General features: G+C 35.9%; 1 protein-coding gene across 1 annotated transcript in view; it reads right to left on the minus strand.

Moving 5' to 3' along the window:
* Positions 1-27255, minus strand: part of CDKAL1 (CDK5 regulatory subunit associated protein 1 like 1) — a 725348-nt gene that overhangs the window by 620317 nt on the left and 77776 nt on the right. Inside the window, exon 5 of the mRNA XM_044667435.1 lies at positions 365-449. Within this exon, the coding sequence (XP_044523370.1) occupies positions 365-449 (85 nt within the window). The remainder of the gene's footprint in view (positions 1-364; positions 450-27255) is intronic.

The raw sequence follows: 27255 nt of genomic DNA on the forward strand, positions 1-27255 counted from the left end.
GCACAGCTTCACAAATTGCCAGCATTGAATTCTAAAAAATAAATATACTAATTAAAACTTTTATAATCCTCAAATAAACTATTAAAAAATTACACTAATAGGTAATGTAAATAGGTACAATTTGAGAAAGATTCAAATCAGCCATAATCATATTTCAAAACAAATTTCCAACTTTCCTGGTATATTTCAAAAGAAACTTCACATTTATATTGAATTGTAAAGTACCTTTTGAAAGGGTACTTCAATTCAACAAACCAGTAAACATTTTAAGTTACCATTAAGAGTAACCCACTGAATTAATTACTCCCTTTTTCAAATAAGTCTCTATTTCCTTTGGAAAGTAAAATGAACAACTTTCACTTACTTAATTGAGTTTCTAAAGTGATCTTCAGCTGGATTTTTCACAGTGCAACTATTTAGCAGCCACAAATCTGCTTCTGATGGATTTTCTAAAAAAAGAGGAACAAAGAAAAGAAATGTAATTTAAAATTATATATATATAAAATTTTTATATAGATATATATAGGTGTATATATATATATATATATATGATCCTGGAAAAATTATTGGGAATAGGTTAAGTGCCAGGGGGCTTGAGACAAGGAAACAGAGCTCAACACAAAGGCAGTAGATTCTTACAATTATAGGGTAGAAAGTTTACCTTAAAATCCTGGAAAAACTAAATGACTAAAGGGAGATTGTACAGAGTTCCTCCTTAAGAGTACTACTGTGAGGCCTCTTTTTGGAATGAAGACTAAGCTATGTCCCAAAAAGTCATTCAAAAGAAGCCCAAACTATCATAGGTTCTAATCTACTGTACAAATGATCTGATTAAGTTTCTACTGGGCAAGAAACTGTATCATCTTTTTGAGGACTAGCCAAGACAAATATAAAGAAATTTATCATTTAAGGATTGGTCACTAATTGATGAGTTATCTGGCTATTGGAAACCTACCTCCACTTGGATAATTGATGCCTATTTCAAACTCATCATGCTTTAAGCTGAACTATTCACAGTCAACTTAAATACTTAAATCTCTTCTTTCAACTCTTTCATTTCTATATATTATCATTCCTCCAGTTAATCAAATTAAAAACCTCAAAGGATCAAAGGGACAGAAACTCAGATCAGAGAAGTTTAGTGACTTATCTAGTCAGAACTGGTTCAAACTTTTAAGAGTTGATTAGAACTAGTCAAAACCAATTAGAAACTATTAAAATTAGATATAGTTTTTGGATGAAGAAATCAAGTATATGAAAAAATATTCTAAATCACTAGTGACTACAGAAATACAAACCAAAACAATTCTGAGGTATCATCTCACACCCACCAGATTGTCTAAAATGATGATGCTACATAAGTCATCAGCATTTCTATATATCTCTAATACATCACAGCAGCAAAAGTTAGAAAGAGAAATTCCATTTAAAATCACCCTAGATAATATAAAATACTTAGGAATCTATCTACCAAGACAAACACAGGAATTATATGAACACAACTATGAAACACTTTCCACACAATTAAAACTAGATCTAAACAACTGGAAAAAACATCCATTGCTCATGGGTAGGATGAGCTAACATAATAAAAATGAACATTCTGCCCAAATTAATTTACTTATTTAGTGCCATACCTATCAAACTACCAAGAAACTTTTTTACTGAACTAGAAAAAATATAACAAAGTTCATTTGGAAGAACAAAAGATCAAGAATATCAAGGGAAATAACGGAAAAAAAATGTGAAGGAAGGTGGCCTAGCAGTACCAGATATTAAACTATACTATAAAGCAGCAGTCATCAAAACAATATGGTACTGGCGAAGAGACAGAAGGGAGGATCAGTGGACTAGACTTGGGGTAAGTGACCTCAGCATGACAGTATATGATAAACCCAAAGAGCCCAGCTTTGGGGACAAAAACCCACTATTTGACAAAAACTGCTGGGAAAATTAGAAAACAGTATAGGAAAGATTGGGTTTAGATTCACATCTCACACCCTACACCAAGATAAACTCAGAATGGGTGAATGACTTGAATATAAAGAAGAAAACTATAAGTAAATTAGGTGAGCACAGAATAGTATACTTGTCAGATCTTTGGGAGGGGAGAGATTTTAAAACCAAGCAAGAGTTAGAAAAAATTACAAAATGTAAAATAAATAATGTTGATTACATTAAATTAAAAAGGTTTTGTACAAACAAAAAACCAATACAGCCAAAATTAGGAGGGAAGCAACAAATTGGGAAAAAATCTTTATAACAAAAAACTCTGACAAAGGTCTAATTACTAAAATGGACTCAATGCCTATGTACCCAACAAAGTATGTCCTCAACAACCAATGAACCAATCACCTTTGTATCCAGATAATTCAATTTGATGCTGGAAAAAAAAAATAGACTCCTTTTCTCCTTCTTCCCAAAAGATGAATCATTAGCTATTCCCAAGATATTCATAGATGTCCCTTCACAGAGTGACCTCTAAAGATATAGTTCATACGGGGCATAGTTCATTAGGTCATTTGGTATACAAGTAATGGATCATTTGATACATAGTTCATTGGGTTCATAGGTGATTGCTTACATAGTTAATTGGATCATTGGATACATAGGCCATTGGGTCATTGGGCAAATAGATAATTGGGTCATTGGGTCCTTAGGTAAGTGGGTCATTGTTGAGTTCTGGCCACTGAGTTGTTTTCATGTTGTCACTTCCATTAGATTGTAAAAAGAGATTGCTTTTTTTTTATACCTTCTTATCCCTAGTACATGGCAAACAGTAGGTGCTTAATACATGTTTATTGACTGAATAAGAAGTAAAGCTTGAATGGAGGATTTATAAAGGAAAACACAGAAACATAAGTATCATAAATGTAAAATGAGGCCAGATCATATAAGGCCTTAAATGCAAGCTTTGAACCAAGTTTGGATCTTAACTCCCATAATTCAACTAACCAATCAACCAATATTTATTAATTGTCCACTATGTGCCAGGCACTATACTAAGTGATGGAAATTTTTTTAAAAATGCAAAAGATAGCTTCTGTCCTCAAAGAGTTTAAAATCTTATAGGGGAGACATGCAAACAAATATATACAAAGAAAACCATATACAGGACAAAAAGGAGATAATAAATAGAAGGAAGGCATTGAAATTAAGAATAGTTAAAAGGTTTCCTGTAAAAGGTGAGACTTTAGATGGAACTTAAAGAAAGCCAGTGAGATCAGTAGGCAGAGCAAAGGAAGGAGAGGGATCCAGGTATGGTGAACATCCAGATGAGAACACTGATTAATAGTATGACCCTGAGTAAGTATATTTCCATTTTTGAGTCCTTGGGTCCCTTAGCTATAAGAAGAGTTTGGGCTAAATCATCTCTCAGGTTCCCTCCAGCTCTAATAACTAATGATCCAATAACAATTCTTTAGCCATTTATTCAACAAGCATAGATTTTATTAAGATCCTGCTAATGCCAGTAACTGTGCCAGTTGCTGGAAATACAAGTTTTTAAAATCACACACACAGACACAGACACAGACACACAGACACACAGACACACAGACACAGACACAGACACACACACACACACACACACACACACACACACACACACACAAATAATCCCTACCCTAAAGTTCTACACTGTATTCTGAGGAAGTAACATAACCATAAACAAATAGAATACATACAAAATAAGTACAAAGTCATTTCCAGGGGATGGGACAATAACAATTGGAGGTACCCATTCAGGATAGACCATTTGGAGGATACCCCTTGTACTAAGGCTGAACTCTGAAGGAAGCGAGGGCTGTAGAAGGTACACTTGAGAAGGGAATAGATTCCAGGTAAACAGGACAGGCTGTGCAATGTCACAGGGATGGGAGATGAAATGCTGAGTGTGTTAAGGAAATTGAGGGGACTTTGATCACAAGGATAGAATTAAATCTCTGGAGCCCCCTGTAGTCAGCAGAAAAAGTCAGCAATTGAGGTAGGGGACATGGAGGCAGGAGGCAGGTCAGATGTCCTGGGGGGAGGTGGGGACGTTGTTTCTGGGGGTCTCAGGCAAAGGAGAAAATTGGCTCACAAGGATGTATAAGTCAGAGGGCAGAGAGGAAGTTTGATAAACTAAGGCAAGACAGGATTTTGGCCTCTCGACTTCTGTGGTGGTGCTGACTAGGGGAGCCCACATGACTACTATGGAACAGCAAGCTAAATAGAGAAGCTAGATTAGAGTAAATCATCCCTAAAAGTAATCTATCTCCTCCTCTCTTTCATCCTTCTCCCTTTCTCCTTTCTGATTAAATAAAATCATTAAGTCTATGGCAAGATTCAAATTTTTAAACTTAACAATTATAAGGAGAACAGCAAGGAAGTGAGTCTGGCTAGAACACAAAGATTAATATGCAATAAACCTCAAAAGGTAAGCTGGGACTAGATTATGAAAGGTTTCAAATGACAAACAGAAGATTGTGTATTTTTCATAAAGGTAACCCAACTGGGAGAAAACAGTTCCTGTGGGACAAAGATCTCCAAAAGAGTGTGAGAACTCCAGCTGAACTAAGCTGAATGCCTAAAAGCTAAGGGAGAGAAGGAAAAGGCAAAGATTCTCATTCAGAAGAAAAAGCCACCCCTTCCCAAATCTATGGCCAAGGGAATCAGGTAGAAGAGAGTAGGAATGGCATAGTTGATCTGCATGATGCTTTCCCAACACCAGGCCAAAGATGAAAAATCAGAAGAGAAAGGGGAAGACACATGTCCTGGGACCTTCTAGCAAAGAAAGAGTAAGGTCACTAGGCCCATGCATAAAAATGATTCTCAGTTCAGTGAATAAAGGAGTGAGATATGGGCATTTATCATAGGAGCAGAGCTTTAGAACTCTAAGGCACCTAATTGGTACAACTGCCTTATTCCACAGATAAGGCAGTGAAGGCCAAAGAGGAGAAATGATTTTCCCTAGAACAACTGGGTGGTAAGTGGGAGAGTGGAATGAGAATCACTGTTTCACTATGAAGAATGGCAGTGAACATGGAGTGGAAGGTAAAGAAGGGAGGGGCTTCAAAAAGAAGCAACTAAATTTAATAAATGGAAATATGTATCAAGAAAAAAATCAATAATGAGCTGAATGGCTAAAAAAAGTAAGCGAGATTATCAGAAGTGAAGGCAAGGGGGCAGCAGCTAGGTGGCTCAGTGGATTGAGAATCAGGCCCGAGATGGAAGGTCCTGGATTCAAATCTAGCCTCCCCTAGCTGTGTAACCCTGGGCAAGTCACTTAACCCCTATTGCCTAGCCCTTATTGCTCTTCCAGCTTAGACTGGAAGGTAAGGGTTCCAAAAAAAAAAAAATGTGAAGGCAAGAAGATCTGGTCTGTGGGATGAGAGGATGAATTTCCTTGAATATGCCATGTTCTATTATGACTCTAGGAAACACTTTTCATTCTATCACACTAGCTGGAATTACAAAGTACAAATACCAACAGTTAGACAACATGTAAAGAAAAACAAACAGATCTTAAAAACTTAATTACATGGGTTCTGTCGTTTTTATATATTATTCTTCTTTTGAACAGATAGCAGACCTGAAAAGGAAAAATGCTACTTCTTCTTAGCTTGAGTTTTCCATTGTAATGAATGCTAGCTTCAGTTGTTTGGTTAAACCAGTTGTAAAGTACTTAACTGCAGGCAACTTCTGGCACATTCACATTCATCCCATATTCACAAAGTGAAAAATTATAGGCTTCCTCTCTGCTGATCTCAACCACAGTTTTAACAGATGGTGCAGTTAAATGAGGAAGGTGGCATGGAATATAACTAATGACTAACCATATGTCTCGAGCAAAATAGTATTCTTGTTAAGGATATAATACAGAGTTCTCTATTATTTATTTATTCCTTTAAGATAGGCATATTAAACTACACTTGCACAAACTTACATTAATTTAGAATGAGGAACCTAAAGAAAAAACACAAAGAGCATTTATTTGACAAGACTTTCAAGTTCCTGCTGAAATGCCAAAAACATTTAATTCAATTCAATAGCATTTCTTAAAGACCTACCATGTGTCAAGTGCTAAGTAGACAAATGTAATCAAACAAGTAGAAATATTTTAAACAATATAAATACTTTGTCATCTTTTTATACTTCCTTATCTTTGGCCAAAGACTTCTGAAATGATCTGCAATAATTGATTTGCAAATACTTTTTCCCTTAAATATGGCTGGATATTGGCCTAATTACATAAAACGCTCATCTTTCTCAAAGATGTCACCTAAGTGGGCATTACATACACTCCAATTAGGGGAAGGAAGAGAAAATTACAAGAAGATTAATTTCAATAAGGAAATCATGTCAACAATGTCAGATAAGTTGAAATTTTGATAAATAAGCAAGAGAGGAAAGTGGAATATACACCAAATTTAGTGTTACAAATCCCAGTAGAAATTCTGGGGGTACACTTATTACCTATGTGGCCTTGGGCAAATCCCTTCACTTTTTGAGCTTCATTTTTAAACTGAAGGGGTTGAACTAGATGGTCTTTAAGAACTAGACAATCCTCAAAATCCTTTACAACTCAAAAACTGTATAACCCTACATCATTGTAATTCACCAAACACCTATTAAGTACCTAAATGAAAGGCACTGTCCTAAAAATGTTGGTATAAAAAGACAAGCCCCCCAAAATAATCCTTGTTCTCAAGGAATTTACATTTTATTACAATGATATAAAACATACACAAATTATTGAATAAAAGGTAATTTATGGAGGAAGGCTTCACTGAAAAGGTGAAGCCTAAACTGAGCTTTAAAGGAAGTAAGGATTCTGAAAGGCTGAGATGAGAAAGAAGTATATAAAAGCAAATTCAAGAAGGAAGAAAATATACTGTCACCTTTGGGAAAGCTAGTAGTCCTGTGTGCCTGGAATGTGGAATAGTAACGTGAAATATATTTGGAAGGGTAGGTTATATCATAATATTGGGTGGTATATAACTATTTAAAATATTCTAATAATACAACTAATCAAAATTATTATATAGGCAATCCTCAACTCTGAAGATGAAACTAAAATGAAAACCAATATAATATAAAAAGAAAAGCAGCCAGAGAAATTAGCAAAGACTAGAGAGAATATCATCTGCTAAACAAATGATTCAGAGTAATGGGGAGTGGGCCAGACAAGGAAGAGGCAGCAAAGTTTCTCATACTAGAGATGTATTGGAAAAAGTGGGTGGTTCCATTTTACTCTTAAATATCTGTAATTAGTCTCTGATATCTCTTTTATTGTCCTGAGTCTTCATTTCGATCTTTCTACATGCTCTTTTTTTCACACTAAATAACTTATAAGAAAATGTATTTCCCTCTCTCCAGAAGAGAGATTCTTTGGGTGTGGAATATAATACATATTTCCAGACATATGATATAATTGTTATTTTTACTTAACTGTTTTTTTGTTGTAAGGGATAGCTCCCAAGGGTCCAGCTGAGTGAAGGTGATGTAAAAACAAACAATTTTTGACTTTTCAATCAGGTAAGATTAGTTGTTCTCTGAGCTCCCTTTTCTTATGGAAAAAACTGGGGTTAACTTATATTTTTATCTGGGTTCAGAAGGGTGAGTAGGAGACAGGAAAAGACAATAGGTGGGGACTTAACAAGATGGGGAAATACAGTTCAATGAATGGTTTGGGCAACTGACAGGAGTGACAGTTGGGGCTCAACTGCCAAACCAGATCCACCTAGCCAGGGATAAACACAGACTTTAACAAATTTACATATAATGAGAACTTTAAGGTATGAAGAAAACAAACAGGAAAACAATTTAATTGTAATTTGAAAGGATAGGTGAGAGGGTGAGGTAAAACTAAGTCTAACTGACCAGGACTGGAGGGAAAAGGGAAAATTCCTTAGCCAACCTGGCTTCAGCCAGGTTGACAGCTTGCTTAAGACCTGAGGGAGTGGGCTTGAGCTTGGGGTTCTCACAACTGATCCAGAGATGTCTTCAGGATACCAGGAACCAACTCCTCCACAGCCAAAGATCCAAAAGTAACCAGGTAGGGAAAGATGTCTGCAAACTGTCCACCAGAACACAGGCCTCTCCCCTACTAGAATTGACTTGCAGGATGATATCTTCAACCTTTACAGCCTTCACCAATCTCCAAGACACCAGGTCAAATAGGACTGCTGATTGCACTTCTGCTCCAAACCCCTCACAGCAATGTCTGTTGCTTCCTCTCTCCTCTCTACACCCTGCGTTCCATTCAGAATGTCCACGACTTCCAGCAAAGGTTTTCCCTAATATGCTTGCAAAAATCTGCTTTTATACTTTTAAAGCCTATACCTATTACAGACCTTTGTCAGGTTTTTGTTATAAAGACTTTTTTTTCAATTTGTTGCTTCCCTTCTAATTTTGGTTGCATTGGTTTTGTTTGTACAAAACTTATTTAATTTAATGTAATCAAAATTATTCATTTTACATTTTGTAATATACTCTATCTCTTGCTTGGTCTTAAAATCTTTCCTTTCCCATAGATCTGACAAGCAAACAATTCTATGTTCATCTAATTTACTTATAGTTTCCTTCTTTATATTGAAGTCATTCACCCATTCTGAATTTATCTTGGTGTAGGGCAGTGATGGCAAACCTATGACACCATTTTTGATGACACATGTAGCTGCATACAGAGAAGTATGGGGCCACATGCCAAGGATGAAACATTTGTTGTAGTGTAGTATAGACACTCTGTGCACTATAGATGACAATTCTACCTATATTAAATACAGTTATATATTACAATTATACATTTTTGTTATTTAAACTATAAATATCGTGAAATTATGGGGTTTTTTTTCTCAAAGTGACACACCATCCAAGTTATGCTTGGTTTTTTGGCGAATTTTGACACACCAAGCTCAAAAGGTTGCCCATCAGTGGTGTAGGGTATGAGATGTTGATCTAAACCTAATCTCTAGGGAGCAGCTGGGTTGCTCAGTGGATTGAGAGCCAGGCCTAGAGATGGAAGGTCCTAGGTTCAAATCTGGTCTCAGATACTTCCCAGCTATGTGACCCTGGGCAAGTCACTTGACCCCCATTGCCTAGCCCTTATCACTCTTCTGCCTTGGAACTATACACAGTATTGATTCTAAGACAAAAGGTAAGAGCTTTAATTAATTAATAAATGAATGAATGGAAAAATAAATGAATGAATGAATGAATGTATGTGTGGGTGAATGGATAAATAAATGAATAGATAGATAAATGGATGAATGAATGAATGAATGGATGGATGGATGGATGGATGAATGAATAAATAAGCAGATAAAGATTGACCTAATCTCTGCCATACTGTTTTCCCATTTTCCTAGCATTTTTTGTCAAATAGTGGGTTTTTGTCCCAAACACTGGGATCTTTGGGTTTATCATACACTATCTTGCTGAGGTCATTTACCTATGGGGAGAATTCTTTTTTTCCCTATTTTTAATTTTTTTTTAACTTTTAAGTTTATTTATTTGTTTGTTTAGTTAGTTAGTTAGTTAGTTAGTTTAGGGTATTTTTTAAATGGTTACATGAATCATGTTCTTTCCCTCTCCTCCTCCCATCTCTCTCCCATAGCCAATGAGCAATTCCACTGGGTTTTACACGTGTCATTGATCAAAACCTATTTCCATATTATTAATATGTGCAGTAGGATAATAGTTTAGAGTCTACATCCACAATCTTACTCTATGGGGAGAATTCTTAGTGCAAGTGATAAAAGTGATCAAAAATGACAAAATGAAAAACTGTGTTCATACAAAATATGGGGAAAGAATTAAACCCAGGTCTTCCTGACTCCAAATCTAACACTATCTACTGTGCCACCTAGCTGCCCCTAGTGAGATTAATGTCAAGAAAGACAAATTAGGGACATATAAAGAGTCAGATAATAAAATAAATGGTATTGAAAAGATATTGGATGGAAGGGAGGGAATGGGAGAAGAGAAAGGAGTCAAAAGGTCATTTTAGGTTGCAAGCTTGGTTGTTTGGGAAGGTGGTGATGTCTCCAAAAGTAAAAAGGAAGTTTGGAAAGGGGGTAGAATTTAGAGAAAACACGAGTTCAGTTTTGGCTATTCTCATATTCTCAAGTTTAAGATAGTTACTGGTCATCCAAGTCAAAATATCCAACAGACATATAAGAGAAGAGAGCCTAGAGATCAGAAGAAGAGTAGGAGCTGGATAAATCAGAGAATTATCAAGTTAGAGTTGATGGCTGAATATATGAGAGTTGATGAGATCACTAAAGAAATGGAGAAAGAGCAAGAAAAAAAGAGGCCAAGGACAAAGACTAACAGATGTATCTTAGGTAAAGATCTAACAAAAAGAGGCTGAGAAAGAGCTGAAGATAGGTAGAAGGAGAACTGAGAGAGACTAGTGTCAAGAATACCAAGAAAACACAATCTTAACAGTGTCGAAGTCTGCAGAAAGGTCAAGAAGCATTAAGACTGAGAAACTATCATTAGACATGACAATCACAGACCATTGATAATTTTGGAAAGAACTTTTAGTTGAATGTTAAGCTCAAAAGTCAGTCTGCAGGGGGCAGCTGGGTAGCTCAGTGGATTGAGAGCAAGGCCTAGAGACAAGAGATCCTAGATTCAAATTTGGCATCAGCCACTTCCCAGCTGTGTGACCCTGAGCAAGTCACTTGACCCCTATTGCCTACCCTTACCGCTCTTCTGCCTTGGAGCCAATACATAGTTTTGGCTCCAAGACAGAAGGTAAGGGTTTAAAAAAAAAAAAAAGTCAGTCTGCAAGTTAAGAAGAGAATAACAGTGAAGAGAGTGTTTCTTTCTTTTCAGAACCATTCTATTAAGCTCTAGGCTCTCCTTCTGCCTTCCTACACATCCAAATATTATCTCATTTGATCCTCTCAACAGTCCTAGAAGGCAGATGCGATTACAATCCCCATTTTATAGTTAAGGAAACTTGGACAGGGTTAAATGACTTAGCCAGGTCTTCATGTCTACAGGCCTAGCAGTACCTCCAATGTACTACCTAGCTGGGGAAAATGGATTTCCAAGGTAGAAGAAAAGGACTTAACAAACTAAATGGAAATATGAGGTGAAAAAGAGTGAGGAATCTATAATGATACCTAGGTTGTGAACTGTAATAAGGAAGGGTTTGTAAGAAAACATTTCAGTTCTGTTTTGGACAATTGAATTTAAGATGTCTATGAGACATCCAGTTCTAGTTGTCCAATGGCTAATTGGATATGTGATACTAGAGGTCTGCAGAGAGGTCATAGCTGGAGAAGTAGATGTGAGAATCCATACCACATAATTGAATCCATGGGAATGTCTGAGATCAAGTAAAATAGAATAGAAAAAGAAAAGTAAAGAGCCTGGAGGAGACCTCTGAAGGGGGCACAAGGATGGCAGGCATAGTCTGAATGAAGTTCCAGCAAAGAGAACTAAGGAAGTGGGTCTAAAAGGAAGGGGTAGAGCCAGCAAGAAAGTAGTTTCACAAAAACCTGAAGAAAATAATATTAAAGTGAAGAGAGTGACTGTGTCAAAGGCTAGGCCATTAGATTTAGCAATTAAGAGATAAGTAACTTTGGAGAGAACATTTTTGGTTGAATGATGAGACATGAGACTGGAAAGTTAAGAAGATGATAAAAGAAAAGGAAGTGAAGGCAGGCTTGTAGGCAGCCTTCCAAAAAGGGCAAGCACAATTAGGAACAAAAGCTAACAGCGATGGATGGATCAAGTAAAGGCTTCTTTGGGGATGGGGAAGACAAAGGAACATTTATAAGCACAGTATAGACAATCCTTACTTTATACCTTTATGAAAAAATACATAATACAAATTTGCCCCAGATGTGAAGGAAGAAAATAAAAAAAGGCAGGAAAACCAAGGAGAAAAGGGGTCAGCATATGGTTCAAAGTTGCTTGGGGTCCAAGGACGAGAAGCAGGAGGAGAAACAGTCTGGGAGCTGTACCGGCTATGTGAGAGTTTGGCCTCTACTAAAAGGAAGAACAAAGTTGGGGAGATGGAGCAGAAAAGTGGGAGCTGGACATGGACACAGAAAGAAGAGTGGCAACTGGATGTGGACAGCCATTGTGGAACCCAAGCGCAGAGAAAAACACACCTGCCAGACAAGGGGTGCAAGGACTGAGCCTGGCAAAGGTCTCCCTGAGTCCTGGATTTGGAGGCAATGGCTTTGGTCTGTTCTTATGCCTTCTTTTTTTTTTTTAGTGGGAGATGGGAGGATGCTGAACACCAAGAGACAGGGGCAGTAAAGCCAGCATTGGTGATTTTTGGATTGTAGATTTCTGGCTGAATTCTTGTATTTGCATAATGTGATTAAACTTTCACCAAGGACTATCTGTACCTAGTTGACCAGAAGAGACTGTAGATAAGTGTGAGAATGAGAATGAGAGGGAGTAAATCCTGGGGAAAATGGGATGGAATGGAATCAAGTACTCCTTTAAAGAGTTTTGGCCCCGATGAGGAGAAATGTGAATGGAGGAGGAAGGCATCAAATGGCCTGAAATTTTTCAGTGAAATATAAAACAAGGCTCTCAGCTGAGAGGCTGGGGAGATGGAATTATGGGAGTTTTGAGTAGAATGAAAAAAGGTTTGAAAAGCTGCTATAATGAATGGGATAGTGAATCAGGGAAGTATAAAAAGAATGCCTTGCTGAAGTGAAGGCTCAGCAGAGAGCATCTCATAAAATTGTAATGGCCTCTATTACTACAGTTTTATAAGATTTTTCTCCAGCTTCTTTCAGCAGTACATAATGCAGAGCTGAGGCCTGAAAGAACAAGAATTCATAGTGATGGGATTGTGGCAAGGAAATCCAGAGAAGAGGAAAGTATAGAGATGAAGTGCTTCACTATGGATAGGGACAGGAGAGGAAAAGGATAAAGAATGGAGCCACTATCTTGAGGACAGTCTGGAAAAGAACTAAGAAAACAAGGGATTGGAAGTCTCAGAGAGGATGAAGAATAGGGCTCAAAATTTCCCACCCAACATCTCTCTTCCTTTTCCAGTTTAAATTCCCTGATAGCAAGGACTATTGTATTTGTGTCTCTACCATTTTGCACAGCACAAGAGTGCTTAATAAATGCCTTTTCGGGCATTCATTCATTTGTAAAACTGGGAATCATTGACACAAACATGACAATCAAACCTTTCAGAAGTACAAAAAAAAAAATTTGGCCCTAAACAAAACATGAAGAGTTGAAAGTTTGTCATTGATGTTTTTATCTCCTTAATATTTGTACCTAATTTTCAGTCACTCAATAGTAATACTATGCCTATTATTAATACAGATAAACATATAATTTGTTTAACTGCTAAATTTAGAGTAAAGGACCTACATTAGTATTACTAACAAGTTAAGTGACCCTCAGGGAATCGCAACTTTTCAGAAACTCAGAATCATTACAAAGATCTTTCCAATTCTAAAACTGTATTTCATCAATGATAATAACTTAGTTATAAGTTTTATCTGATTACAACACTCAATTCTGCATTCATATTCACTACTATATTATGCTATATTGACATTTTAGAAGAAACATTAGTTCCAAATGTCTTAATGTAAACTCTATTTCTAATTTCAAACAAATTGGTATCTTCAGTTTACTAAATAAATACTAAGTAGGTTTTTTTTAATCACCTTTTCCTAGGGAATTAAGATTCTATTTCACAAACTAATTCTCTGTTAATTCTCTTCTACTAGTCTAGAGCAAATGTCAAAAATTAAAATTCTAAAGTGCTACTTCACAAATATGAATTCAATTGTTTTGTTGGGGAAATTTCTGCAGCCAGGAAAAAAAGGTCTGATTTAAATAATCTTTTAACTGGAGAAAATCTGGTAATGCAAAATAGACTGGAAAATAACATATTTCTTTCCATTGTTCCTGAAGCAGTGCTGCCCCCAAGTGGTAACACGGAGTATGAGTGCATTAACTGAATTGTACTTCTGCATTCCCCTCCACCCCCCCAAAAAACAAGAAATAGGTAATATTTTCACTTTATCTCTAGGATAACATTTTATCTCTGGGATTGATTGAAGTATTATGGGGATATATTTGTCAGAAATAGGCCTGACCTCTAACAACTATGACCCTGCACTTCAGAAATATACTGAGAGAAAAATAAACAGAAACCTAAAATATGAAGAAACCTATTGTTAGCAAGGACCCTGGTAAACGGTCAGTCACACAACAAGTATTTATTAACCCTTTTATTATATGCCATAATATTCCTGTTACTGGTGCTTTCTCTCTCCTCAAATTTACCTTTTATTTACATACATATATACATACATATATGTATGTATATACAGTATCATCCTCTTCCTTCTTTCCCCTTTCTCTGTCTTGCTCCTTATAAGCAAGGCCTGTGGCTTCACAATGCCTTATTCAGAGTAGGAATTTATTTAAAAATATCTACAGAACTGAACTGAACCACTACTAATTTATCTTATTGAGTTAATAAGGAAAAACCATTTTGAAACAGTTTGGTCTGTCAGCCATACATACATACATATATATAAATTTTCATCATGTTTTAAATGACCTGAGAATTTAAGGATATTTGTGAATCCATTAAAAAAAATAAGAACAGTCAAAGCACTATTGAGGCAGAGAAAGGAACTAAACTTTTGCCTTCCTTGGTATAAAGAACTCTTAGATGAGGAAATGCCTTCAACTATGAAGACCCAGGTCCACACTGTCTCTGCCTTCTAATAGTCCTAAATTGCCTAGAGCAGTGATGGGCAAACTACATACAGCCCGAGGGCTAGATGCAGCCCCCTGAAATATTCTATCCCGCCCTATGACATTATTCCTAATCTGATGAATGCAATGAAACTTCGAAAGAGTTGACTTAGAAACAGACTGACAGATGATCATTTCCTTTCCTTTGGCCCCCTCTTTAAAAAGTTTGCCCATCACTGGCCTAAAGCACTCAGAAATTAAATGAATCAACTAGGACCACACAACCAGTATGTCAATGTATCACAAGCATAACTTTAACTCGGGCCTTCTAGAATGTGAAGCCAACTATCCATTATGTCACCTGCTTCTCACAAAATAATAATAAATGAAGATAAAGGTACATATAAAGAGATAAGCAGAGCCAGAGTTAGAAAAGGATAGTCAGACATAGAGGAAGAGATAAGAATATAAACTCACCCCAATAAAAAAAATACAACATATAATAATATTCTTAAATATTATTTGATCATCAGCTGAAGAATAATAGAATCCAAATTAGAACAGAGCTTAAAAGATCATCTAATTCTGTGTAGGTGAATCTATGGCACATGTGCCAGGAGAGGCTGCTCCCCTCCCCCTCTCCACGTGTGCCTGAGGGAACTTCTCCCAACATTCGCCCCTCTGTCTAGCAGCCAATTGGAACGCTTCCCTCCCCTGTCTGGGGTAAAGTAAGGGACTCACATGCAGCGTAAGAGTTGCAGTTTGGGCATCCGGTCTCTAAAAGGCTGATCTGATCTTTGGGCATCTGGTCTCTAAAAGGCTGATCTGCCATCATTGATCTAATTCAATCCCCTTCCCAATGAGATAATTATCACTGAAAATCTGGCTGCTGAATAAATATTTTAAAAAACAGGGAGGTCACTACATCAGAAGAACCCAAATGTCAAAACAGCAAGGAAAGAGTATGAATCCAACCCATGTGATAAAATGAATGATATCATTAAAAAAACTAGTATTTGAATAGATATACTGTTTTTATCTTGAATGTCACAATCACACTGGATTTGAAGAACAGTGTCCATGAAACTGATATTAATCAAGGTGTTCAAAGAAAAAGACACAAAGACCTTACCTATGTATTTGCAATAAGTTTAACCACAGAGAAAAGAACTAAAACAGGTATGATTTTCACCTGCCTTTGCAAATTTCAGGCAAGTATGTTTCTTTAAAAAAATCAATCTATTATGATCCTCCATATCAGATAGCAAATTATCTGATGCTTTAAAAAAAAATTAAATACTTAATAGTAGGACTAACTCTTTCCAATGGAAACATATCACTTTTGACCAGAATTTCCAAATGCAAAGGAGGTAACCAGAAAGTACCGGAGATAGACTCCCAAAATAAAGAAGGAGCAAAATTCAGCAAAATAGTTATCAGCAATGGTACTTTAAAATGATCAATTTTATTTAAGAACTAAGTATTTGAAAGCAATTAGGCAGAAAGAAAAAATGCAGCCACATTGCCCATTCCTGGGTTTTGTAACCTTTATTAAGATTTGAAAACAAAGATTGATTCAACTTGTGTCAGGAGAAGGGATGGTTATCAAAAAGTCTTTCAAAAGCTTAATTTTTAGAAAATAGTTAAAATATGATTAGTATTTTTCCTTCCCATGAGAGGTCATGCTCCCCCTCAAATTATTGACATGTACAAAGAGTTAACATTTTGCTCATTATACATTAAGCTTTTAAAGAGAAGGTCTATCTTATGCAAATTTTCCTCAACTGCAAATACAGTTGGGTTAATAATCATGGCAGTAGATTCAATAGGCAAACTATATTTAAATATCTGAAACAGACTTATCCTGGGAACATTACCTGTCATGGTATTTTTTTATTTACTACACACTATAATCTTTCATATCCAGTACATTTGAACACTTAGCAATCTATAAAAGCTAAATGAACCAAGTCATTATGCAAATTATACTTAAAACTCTTTGAGAAACACAAATAAAAAATACAGGTGGTAATATTTGTATAAAGCACTCAGTGTTTGCATGTATGAGTAAGTTTGCATAGGATGGGTCAAACAGATGTAATTCCAAAGAGGATAGGTCTTCCTCAGATCTTGGGTTTTCTTTAGCAAACAAGTACAATCAATTTAAAATAATACAAATATACTAAAACTATTGAGCAAATTTATTTGAAAGTACAAGAATTAGATTAAAATTCTGGCCTATCCTAAACTTCTTAGGACTTTTTGGTAGATTGTTTTGTTAATGTTCATGCAGACAGAAGCAGGAAAAAAAAATAAATAAAGTAAAAAAAAAGCAGTGTGGGGGGGAGGGGGAGGACCAGTAAGCAGTTAAGAAAAAACACCACATGACCTGTAGGGATAGAAGAGAGAATACTGGTCTTATGAAAGCTAGATAAAATACTAAGGAATATTAAGGATGGAATTTCATAATTTTCTGAAGCTTCAACCAAGAAACAGGTGCCATAATTTTTTGAAGCTACAACCTAGAAACAGATGTTACCCCTAAATTCTATCCAAGGAAAAAGCCTCACTCATATGGGTTCCATGAGCCTACAACTGAGGTTCCTTGACAAATACAAAATCTCCTAGAACAGTCAGAAATGTCATGAATGTTTCAGTGTATGAAAAAAAAATCTCATCTTACTGAGAAAAAAAAATCATATGAAACCTATATTATGAATCTAAATTAACTTCTCAGAACAACAGTATCACCAAATCATACTGACTAACAGCTAGAAGGAACTTTGGCAATAAATTCCAAAGACAGAATTTGAACCCAGGTCTATATCTATTTATAGATAGGGCTTTTTCTACTGCACCACAGATTCAATTATTCCCAAGAAAAACTTTGGTAAAAATTGATTTCCAATTCTTTAGCTATTTTACTTCTGATTTAAAATATATATTTTAATGAGCATTTTCCAATAATCTAAGTAATTTATGAATTTAAAACATATAACATGACATATCATTAATGACTTTTTGCATTAACATTGTATGTGTATATTCTAATACAAAGCTAAAGTACCAAATAACAGATGCTTGAAAGTTGAAAATGTTTTCCAAAGTTTGTGTGGGTTTATTTTGAAGTTGTTTTTATCAGAAGCACAACAATTTTGCTTAATGCTAATTTTATTCCGTCTTCCAGGACTTCGCAATCTTTCTCATCCCCTAAAGTTCAGTAAGTTCTATGACAGTCCCTAAAAATGACCACTCATATTATAGGTACAACTATCACTAGGCAGCTATTTATACCCCCATAGCCAAATTTCCTTCTCAGGACTGAGATGGCTGGCAAAGACAACACCAAGTGAGAATGTAAGTATGTTTCTAAAATCTCATGAAGGTTTCACATCCAACCTTAAAGAAAGTAGAAGAAGAGGATGAAAGGATTTCGGAGCCAACAAAATCTGGCTGACATTCACATACCCTGCAGTTTGCACTAGCCACCTTTAAAAGTTTATCTGAGGGGGCAGCTGGGTAGCTCAGTGGAGTGAGAGTCAGACCTAGAGACGGGAGGTCCTAGGTTCAAACCCGGCCTCAGACACTTCCCAGCTGTGTGACCCTGGGCAAGTCACTTGACCCCCATTGCCCACCCTTACCAATCTTCCACCTATGAGACAATACACCGAAGTACAAGGGTTAAAAAAAAAAAAATTATCTGAAGCTCAGCAATTTAATCTCAATAGCTGTTCTTTGTATTTTCCTCTGCCCCCTCATCAAAAAACATTGTTTAATTGGGATAGTACCACTATAGTACTGAATACTATTTTTTAAGAAATTTCTATTTCTAGTTAAGTATTCTACTATATTAGAAAAAAAAATGAAAGGATAAAAGACAAAGTTTTCTGGATCATAGCTTGTCCAGAGTCTAAACAAAGAACATGAAGTATTCAGTGAAGGGCTCTATGATTATGAAACAAATTCATACCATGTTTATTCATAGTTCTTTAATATTTAAGAAAACTTTAACATAAACAGATGGATCTTTCAAACAGGATTTTTGAAATCTACTTCTAAAACAATTCCAATGATCCAAATAGTCCACTTCCTTTACTGGGATAAATGAGTCAATAATTACTGGGATAAAAAAGTCAATAGAGTGGAACAGTAAGTAAATTGAAAATCTTTTTTATTTTAAAATAATGTATTAATCATTATTAGTATAATGATAAACTTTTAAAACAAGTAATCTAGGTAGAGCAACAGTATCTCTGAAAACTCAAAATTATAAAGAAAAAATTTTTCATTCATTACTAAGAATATTTTAAAATATTAATTATAAAATAGATATGACAATACTATGAAAGTAAAATTAATTAATGCAAATTATTACTACTATTGTACCTTAACCAAGTTAATCTAATCTAAATACCTATTGTACTAAAAAGGTAGCTAGTTGACACAGTGGATAGAGTACCAGGTTTAGTCAAGAAGACCCAAGTTCAAATCCATCCTCAGACACTTTTTAGCTGTGTGACCTCTGACAAGTCCTTTAACCCTGTTTGCCTTCATCTTCATCGATAGAATGTTTCTTCATCTATAGAAGGAACTGAAGAAGGAAATGGCAAACTACTTCAGTATCTTTGCCAAGAAAACCTCAAAAGGAGTCATGAAAATTGGATACAACTAAAATGAATGAACAACAATTATAGAAAACATCCATGGATAAAGCCAAGCCTGGAAACCAGTAAGTGCTGAGATCAAGGTTTACCTCTGATACATAATGGATGTGTGATACTGGGCAAATCATAAAACTTCTCTCTAGGAAGCTCTGTGTTGCTGAGAAGGTGCCATTCTTTACTGGTAATGGGAATTCCCTCACCAGGGATAGCCACTGAAATGGCAATGAAAAATCCCTCTCCCTAATCATCCATTATATAGGAACTTTCTGAACTGACTAGGTTTTATCTGTAAAACCAAATGGATGCTAGTATTTTCACTTGATAATCTCTAATATCACTAGTTATATCTAAGTTAAGTAAAATTTCACTTTTGAAATACTCAAACATTTCATATAATCTACCAAATCAATCATCCAAAATGCATAAAACTTGTACCATATTACATGGTTTTTCACTATGGTCATAAATAGGCCCTGGAAGTGTTATGCACAATTTAAGCTAATTCTCCAAACAGAGTCAGAAGTTGAAATAAAACCAATTTTAGTGCCACAGAAGATACTCTGGGTCTCCCTTCCCCAGCACTGATGACAAACCTTCCATAGGAAGGCAGAAGTAGTCTTCTTCATGAACTGCTGTAGTTCTGCTAAACTCAGCATCTGGCGACCAACATTCCAGTGATGAGTTTCTCCTAACTTAGCTGAGTTCATTCTTACAAGACAAACAAAGCCCATTACTAGCCTAAGCTTAAGGCCCTCTGAACTTATGTTTCACAGATATGGAACTCAAAAATCCAGTGTCACTTTATGTGTCTCAGAGGTATCAGAGAATAGCTTTATTGAAGGAAAAAGAGATATATCCTAATCATCCTGAGTTTTTCAGTTCATGTTGATGATTCCATTTCAATAAAACTCATGACAAAGTAAGCAAATGTTTGTACTTAAAAACAAAACAACAACCACCATCTGATAAAAGATTTAACTAATACTACTTTTCGTTTGAACTGCTACATAGCTGCCAAAGTTTCTGATCCAAAACAAAATAATTCACCTCCATGGCAATGAAGATAGCAAGAAAATTCAAATAGAAAGGAACTGATTACAAAGATTTTGTAATCTTGATTGCCTCTGCATCTTAAGAAATAAAACTATTTTTTAAAACCTGCCCATAGGACACTGAAAGAAAATACTTAAAAATCTGCAAGTCCTGAATTCAAAAGCAGGGTTATGAGAATTCACAGAAAAATAAGCAGGTAAAAGCAATTGTAATAAGGGAAGTGTCTTAGGAGGAGAGGGATGTAGCTGAGAACTAGGTAAAGGTTGACTAGAAGTCCCCCTCCTCTCTGCTGCCATCCCTTATTACAGTGAGATTAGATGGGGTCCCCTTTGGAAACAGAGACCCTGGAAGTGTGTGCCCCTATTGAGGTACTGAAGGAATGGTACCCCCTCAAGGAGAAGTGAGCAATACCTCGATTCAGTGATGGTGTGAGTCGGTATACACAGAAACTTCCCCCTTCCTCACAGCAAGTGGTCAGACTTAGGAGAGAAATCAGCTTGACCAGGCTATTGCACCACCTCCCAGTTTAGTCTCCTTCAATGGAACTAAGGCAGATCTGATCTTTTGATATTTATTAGGATCAACAGGGGAAGAGAAGTGATGTAGGGTATTTGTAGGAAGGAGGGGCACAGGGATCCCTAAAAGGATAGTCTAGTCAGGTCTTTCATCCTGGTGAGTCCAGCTCAGTCTTCTCCTCAAATCAGGGTTTCTCCTGCCCTTCCCCAATTAATGTAATTGCCTATAAGCTATAGTGCTTAGCAGACTAAGGGTGGGATACTGTCTGGCAAAGGCCCAAGGCAAGAGAGGTTCGGAGAACCCCTTCTCAGAGGAGTCCAGCAACCCTAACCACAGTTGAGTACTGCTAGAGATCTAGGAGATGACAGGATGCCAAGATGTCTCTTGTAGCGAGTCTTCTTCACTGGTCAGGAAACCAAAAGTGCCTTCAGGGGATCTGAGAGCTCAAATCCATGTCCTCTCTCTCCAGCTCAAGCCCCCAGAAAAAGCCTCTTCTCAGGTTCCCAACAGAGAGAAGTCTCTCTGTTTCATCTGTCCCTTGGACTCTCCTCTCAACTTTCCATGATTCTTTCAAGATGTCTGTCCCACTCTTACACAATCTATAATGACAGATTCTTGGAAAAACTGCAAGAGATTTTAAAGAAGCCCTGAAGGATTAACTTTTTAAGTTATGGGCAAGAAAAAGCTGTGTTGACAAAAACTCACCTATCACCCATAGCTGAAAAAGCATGAGCTTGCTGGTAAACTACAGAAAGGAGACCATTGCTGCCCAAGATCACACTGTTTCTCCAGGGCTAATGGGGCTAACCTTGGAATCATCAGAGACCTAGGTTTGAATCTCACCTCCAGAACATATTCTAGCTACATGTAACCAAGGGCAAGTCAACTAACTCCTTTGGGCATCAATTAGCTCATATACATAGGAAGAATGTAATACTGTAATATCTAACTCTTAGAGTTGTTTTAAGGATAAAATGAGTTAATATCTGTAAAGCTCTTTGTAAACATTAAAGACTACATAAATGTTAGCTGTCAAATCGAGTCAATAAGCATTTATCCAGTGCTTACTCTATGCTTCAGAACAAATATAGAATACACAGAATTCATAAGTCCATGGACAGAGCCTTCTAAGTCATCTAGTCCAATCTTCTTATTTCATAGATGATGAAAACAAGAATCAGGGAAGTTAGATGACTTGCAAACTTGCTCAGCCAGGTAAGAAGGAAATTGTAGGTATGGGATTAAAACCAAGGTTTTCTGGCTTCAAATCAGTATTCTTTCCATTGTGCTATGCTCTGCTAAATAAATCCAATTCCTTAAGCATACATAGAGTTATCACCAAAATTAAAACCAATCCATATGAATATAAATTGATCCTTGCCAGAAAACAAGATCTCCTCTGTTCAACTTCTATTAATTAGGAATCTCAAGCATCAGAGCATGCCATGGACGTTTCTGTCCTGTCTTTCTTTCTCTGGAATTCTTTCCCTTGATTGTCATTCCTTAGGAGGCCATGTATCTGGTAACATCAGGTTCCAATAGGCCAACCTATAACTTGAGCCACACATATTGGGAGCAACTGCCTTATGACCAACTAGATTAAACAGAGAAAGCTATTCAGATTTTAACATTTATAACACTAGAAATAAATAAAGCTTCATTCATTCTTTTGACTTATTCTATAACTTAAGTATCATTAAATCAGATAAACCTACCTACCAATTTAAATCAGTCATTGAATAATACTATATTATTATGCAAGGGTTGAAAATATAGTTAGAACTCTCCAAAGTGGGAGAAAAAAACCTGTTGTATTAAATCCAACCTCTGTGCCACAATTAGTTTTTACTAACACCTGGGAAATTTCAATTAAGTCTGGCAACTCTCTATGCTCCTCTACCCCATACTTGCTAATTCCTATCCCCCTACACCCAAAAGGTATTAACCTAAGACCAAGGGAGAAGGCAGCTATCTTGTCTTTGAATTAAAAGTCTAAACCTTGTTGTGTCCCAGTTAGCCTGGGAATCCTGCACTCAGTTCATGTGTCAAGAAGCTACATCCTACCAACTTCCTCCTATAAGTCCCAAATTATTGAATGCTGACCTAATCAGTTTGACTTTCACTGTTTCTTCTTTCATTTGATTCTACCAACACTGATACCAATACAATGTCTGACTGGTCCCTCTTAAAGATGTTCAATACTGACACAACAATCCCTTGAAATTGCAGATATCCTCTTCACAATCCTTTTAATTATATAGTACTTCACAATCTGTCATACCCACCAGCATAAATCGATCAGGCACCCACTAGCTTTACCTGACAGCTGCCTGTTATGGAGATTTTTAGTAATAGCATAAGTAACTAAGTATGGAATGTGAAATTCAATGGCTTCTTCATTTTCTTTCTAACGATATTAAAATGTAAGTTAAATTAAAAAATCAGTTCAATTTTTAAAAATAATATTGCATAATACAAATTTTCCTAAGCAACCAAGGTTAACTAAAAGGAATAAAACTTGATCTCTAATAGGGTTTCTTAATGTGGGGGGGGGGGTCTATGAATATTTTTAAATATTTTAACTATATTTCAGCATAACTGGATTCCTTTGTAATAGTGTACATTTTTATCTTATACATTTTAAAATCATTATTCTGAGGAGTTCCTAGAATTCCATAGACTGCCAGAAAGATCCAGGACACAAAAAAGGGTAAAGGACTTCTACTTTAAGATCATAACTTCATAGCTGGAAAAGACCGGACCATCAAGTTCAACTAGAAAAACAGAGGACTGAAACATTTAAATGGCTTGCACATGTGGGCAGTAAGTGGCAGAACCTGAATTCAAATCTAGGTCCTTTAAAGTCAAATCTAGCACCTTTTCATTATACCATTTTGGAACATACCTGAGTAACTTCCTAGGATTACTTTTTAAGGTTAAAAAAAGAAATGTTTATTCTTAATCAAACTGATTTTTTTAAATGAATAATGGAAATAGATTTTATCTTTAAAGGCTTCCAAAGATTTCATATGTAACAAAAGAAATTTTGAGTTCATTCACTTCTCTTGGTGACAAGCGTGTTAAGCTGATATTTTGGCTTTTATACACAAAAGCTTTGGATTAGATAAGATAATGTAATGTGCTTGTTGTGTCTATTATAACAATACCCTACATGCCACTATAGTTAAGACTGTTAGCATTTCCATTATAAAAACCTGTTTTTCAACCTTGCCACCTGCCAGCCATTAAAAATTGTTCTGGCACAGGACCCAAGTGTTTATCCTGGAAACATTTTCTCCACTTTCACTCCCCCTAAAATTCTCAGTTCTTTTGATTATTATGCAAATATCTTAACAGTACTTTTTGTCCTTGAGCAATGTACCAATTTCATTCTAAATTTTAAAATATAGGAAAGAAACTATAACATGGTTCCCAAGAAGTGGCAACTCACACAAAATAGTAATAAATGCTGAGGGACTAATTTGCTATTTTAAAAAAATCTTGTCAATTCAACACATTATCCCTTCCTCCCCAACCCCCCAAAATAATTGTCATAGATATTTACAATGTTAATAATGAATTACTTAGAAGAAAACACCTTACAGGGAGGGATGAATCAGGCACAGATGATCAATAAGAGGGAAGGGTAAACAATAAGAAGAAGACCAGTCATAGAGTAGGAAGAGGAGATATAGCTAAGGCATTGAAATAAACTGCTACACAGGACTGCACAGCTCTACTAAGCTTGGGTATCCAGGGCCTTCCCCAAAAGTCACAATGTTCTATTATAGAAACATTACCTTTGACCAGGAACTGAATCCATTGCTTTCTTTTAAAGCAAAAAAAATTCTTCAAATATGTATTAACGGCAATCACTATTCCTTGAAGATAGATCAAACAAGAGTATAGAATGCATTTTAAAATCAAGAATAATTTCAACAAGAAATTCACACTATTAAAAGCATCTTCTTTTCTTCTGTCTAAATGCTTCCCACTTTTTATTTTTGTCCACTTTTCTGAGATTGTGTTCCTATAACTCTGTTGTATAAAAAAAAAAATCTTAACTGCTTTATAAAAAAATTGTGGTAGTGACAGAGTTCTCTCTGCAAACCAATCAGTCGTCTAGAAACTTCAGCAATTCAAAACAAAAGCAAAGTTCAGAAGTAAAATAAAATACCAAAATAATCAGAATGTGAGAATAATCTATTCAATAAAGTTTATCTACCATGTCTGCAGCTACAATATAAACAAAGAAATTCACTATTAAACAACATTATTGTAAGGAAAGGGAAAGTTAACATTTCAATGAATGAATGAAGCATGTAGGTGTTATTAATATCATCACCCCAGTGAGATAGGCACTTGTTAAATGATATGCCCACGGTCACACAACTATGAAGTGTCAGAGGCTAAATTTGTACTCAGGACTTCCTGACTCCTGGGTCAGCCCCTCTATTCATTATACTACCTAGTTGCCTCTTAAAAATGTTCATTACCAAAGCGCTTTTTTTTTTTTGCTATTACTCTCCTTGATTCTTTTTAATATTTTAATATTGACATAATTGTATCAGTAGTAGAGTTAAAATAAAGGTCAATGAAAATTTTTAGTGACTTAGGAACTTAAAATTAGATTACAGAATTTTTCATTCTCAAAGTATAACAATTATATTTTATTCACTATTTGTTCTACATTTTAAGTTATATTTTCCCCAAAGATTACTTAGGAATAAATATTTCAAAGGAATGAAGATAACAGATCCAGTCGTGTCACACCCATACTTGATAATCTCCCTGGACATTCAAAGTCCTTCATAAACTGGCTTCTTATACCTCACTCACCTCCATCTACTCTGCAATCCAGTGATATTAGTCTCTGTGCTATTTCTTAAGCAAAACATTCTATCTCTTTTCACCGTGTATTTTCACTAACTGTCCCCCAAGAATAGAATTTTCTTCCTCCCAACTCTACCTACTGGTTTCTTTGACTTCCTTCAAGTCCCAGATAAATCCCCATCCACTTCAAGAAGGGTTTCCAAATCCCTCTTAATTCTAGTTAGTACCTTACCTTTGTTAATTATTTCTTATTTCTCATATATATGTATATATATATATGTGTATATATATGTGTGTGTGTGTATATATATATATATATATACATAACTTGTTTGTACATATTTGTTTGCTTGTTGTCTCCTCTATTAGACTGTAAGCTCCTTAAGAGTAGAGACAAGACTCTCCTAACCTCTGGAATTTGCCTCATTTTTTCCCCCAAGTCTTCACTTTTGCCTTTTCTAGTCTCTATAGCTCAAATCAAATAATACATTGTCCATGGAGGCGTCCCAGACTACCCTCACCTGTTGTTCACAACTTTTCTTGTCCTTGCTCTTCCCTCATAATACTTTCTTTTATATCTTTCTACAGTACCTGCCAAGCTTACTATTATTGTTATCAACAGGTATCTGCCTACACTAGACTATAAGCTTCATGAAGGACAGAGGTTTTGTCTTAGCTAAACTCATCTCCTCCATGCCCTAGCACAATGTTCTAAAGACCAGGAAATGCTAAATAATTTAGTTCTACAAACATCAACCACTTACAAGACAGAAGCACTGCAATGACTTAAAAAGAAAGAGTGTCCTAAGGAGTTAATATTCCAGGGAGGCTATATAACATTTATATAAATAAATAAATACAAAGTATAGGCAAAGTAATTCCAAGCATTAACAATTAGAGAAATAGAGAAAGATCTTCTATAGGGGAGGTGACGTCAGAGAAGGGTTTTGAAGGAAGCTAGGATTCCCAAGAAGCAGAAGTGTGGAGGGAGTACATTCCAGACATAGGGGATCCCCTGTACAAAGATATGAAGGTCTGTGTCAATAGTCTCCATAGTGTATTGTGTCCGGGGAACAATTAAGCAGGTCAATTTGAGTGAAACAGGAAGTATACATAGGAACATATATAATATAAAGTGAGTCTGAAAATGCAGGTCAAAGGTCATTGTGAAGGGCTTTAAATGTGAGGTTCAAGACTTTATATTTGCTCCTAGAGCCAAAGGGAGCCCCTAAAGTTTTTTAAAGAGATGTTCAGATCAGTCTTTTAGCAATACCTATTTGGAAGATAAACTGGAGAAGGAAGAGCCTAGAGGCAGAGAGACTAATTAAGATATTGCTGTAATATTTCAGGTAAGAGGTAATGAGGGCCTCATCTAGGGTAGTGATCATGTAAATAGAAGGCAGGGAATAGAAAAAAATAAGTTTTAGGGAGGTAGAATTGACAAGATTTGGCAATAAACTGGACATGTTGGATGAGGGAAAAGGGATAAAGGATG

This window comes from Gracilinanus agilis, chromosome 1, assembly GCF_016433145.1.
Source record: "Gracilinanus agilis isolate LMUSP501 chromosome 1, AgileGrace, whole genome shotgun sequence".
Lineage (NCBI taxonomy): Eukaryota > Metazoa > Chordata > Mammalia > Didelphimorphia > Didelphidae > Gracilinanus > Gracilinanus agilis.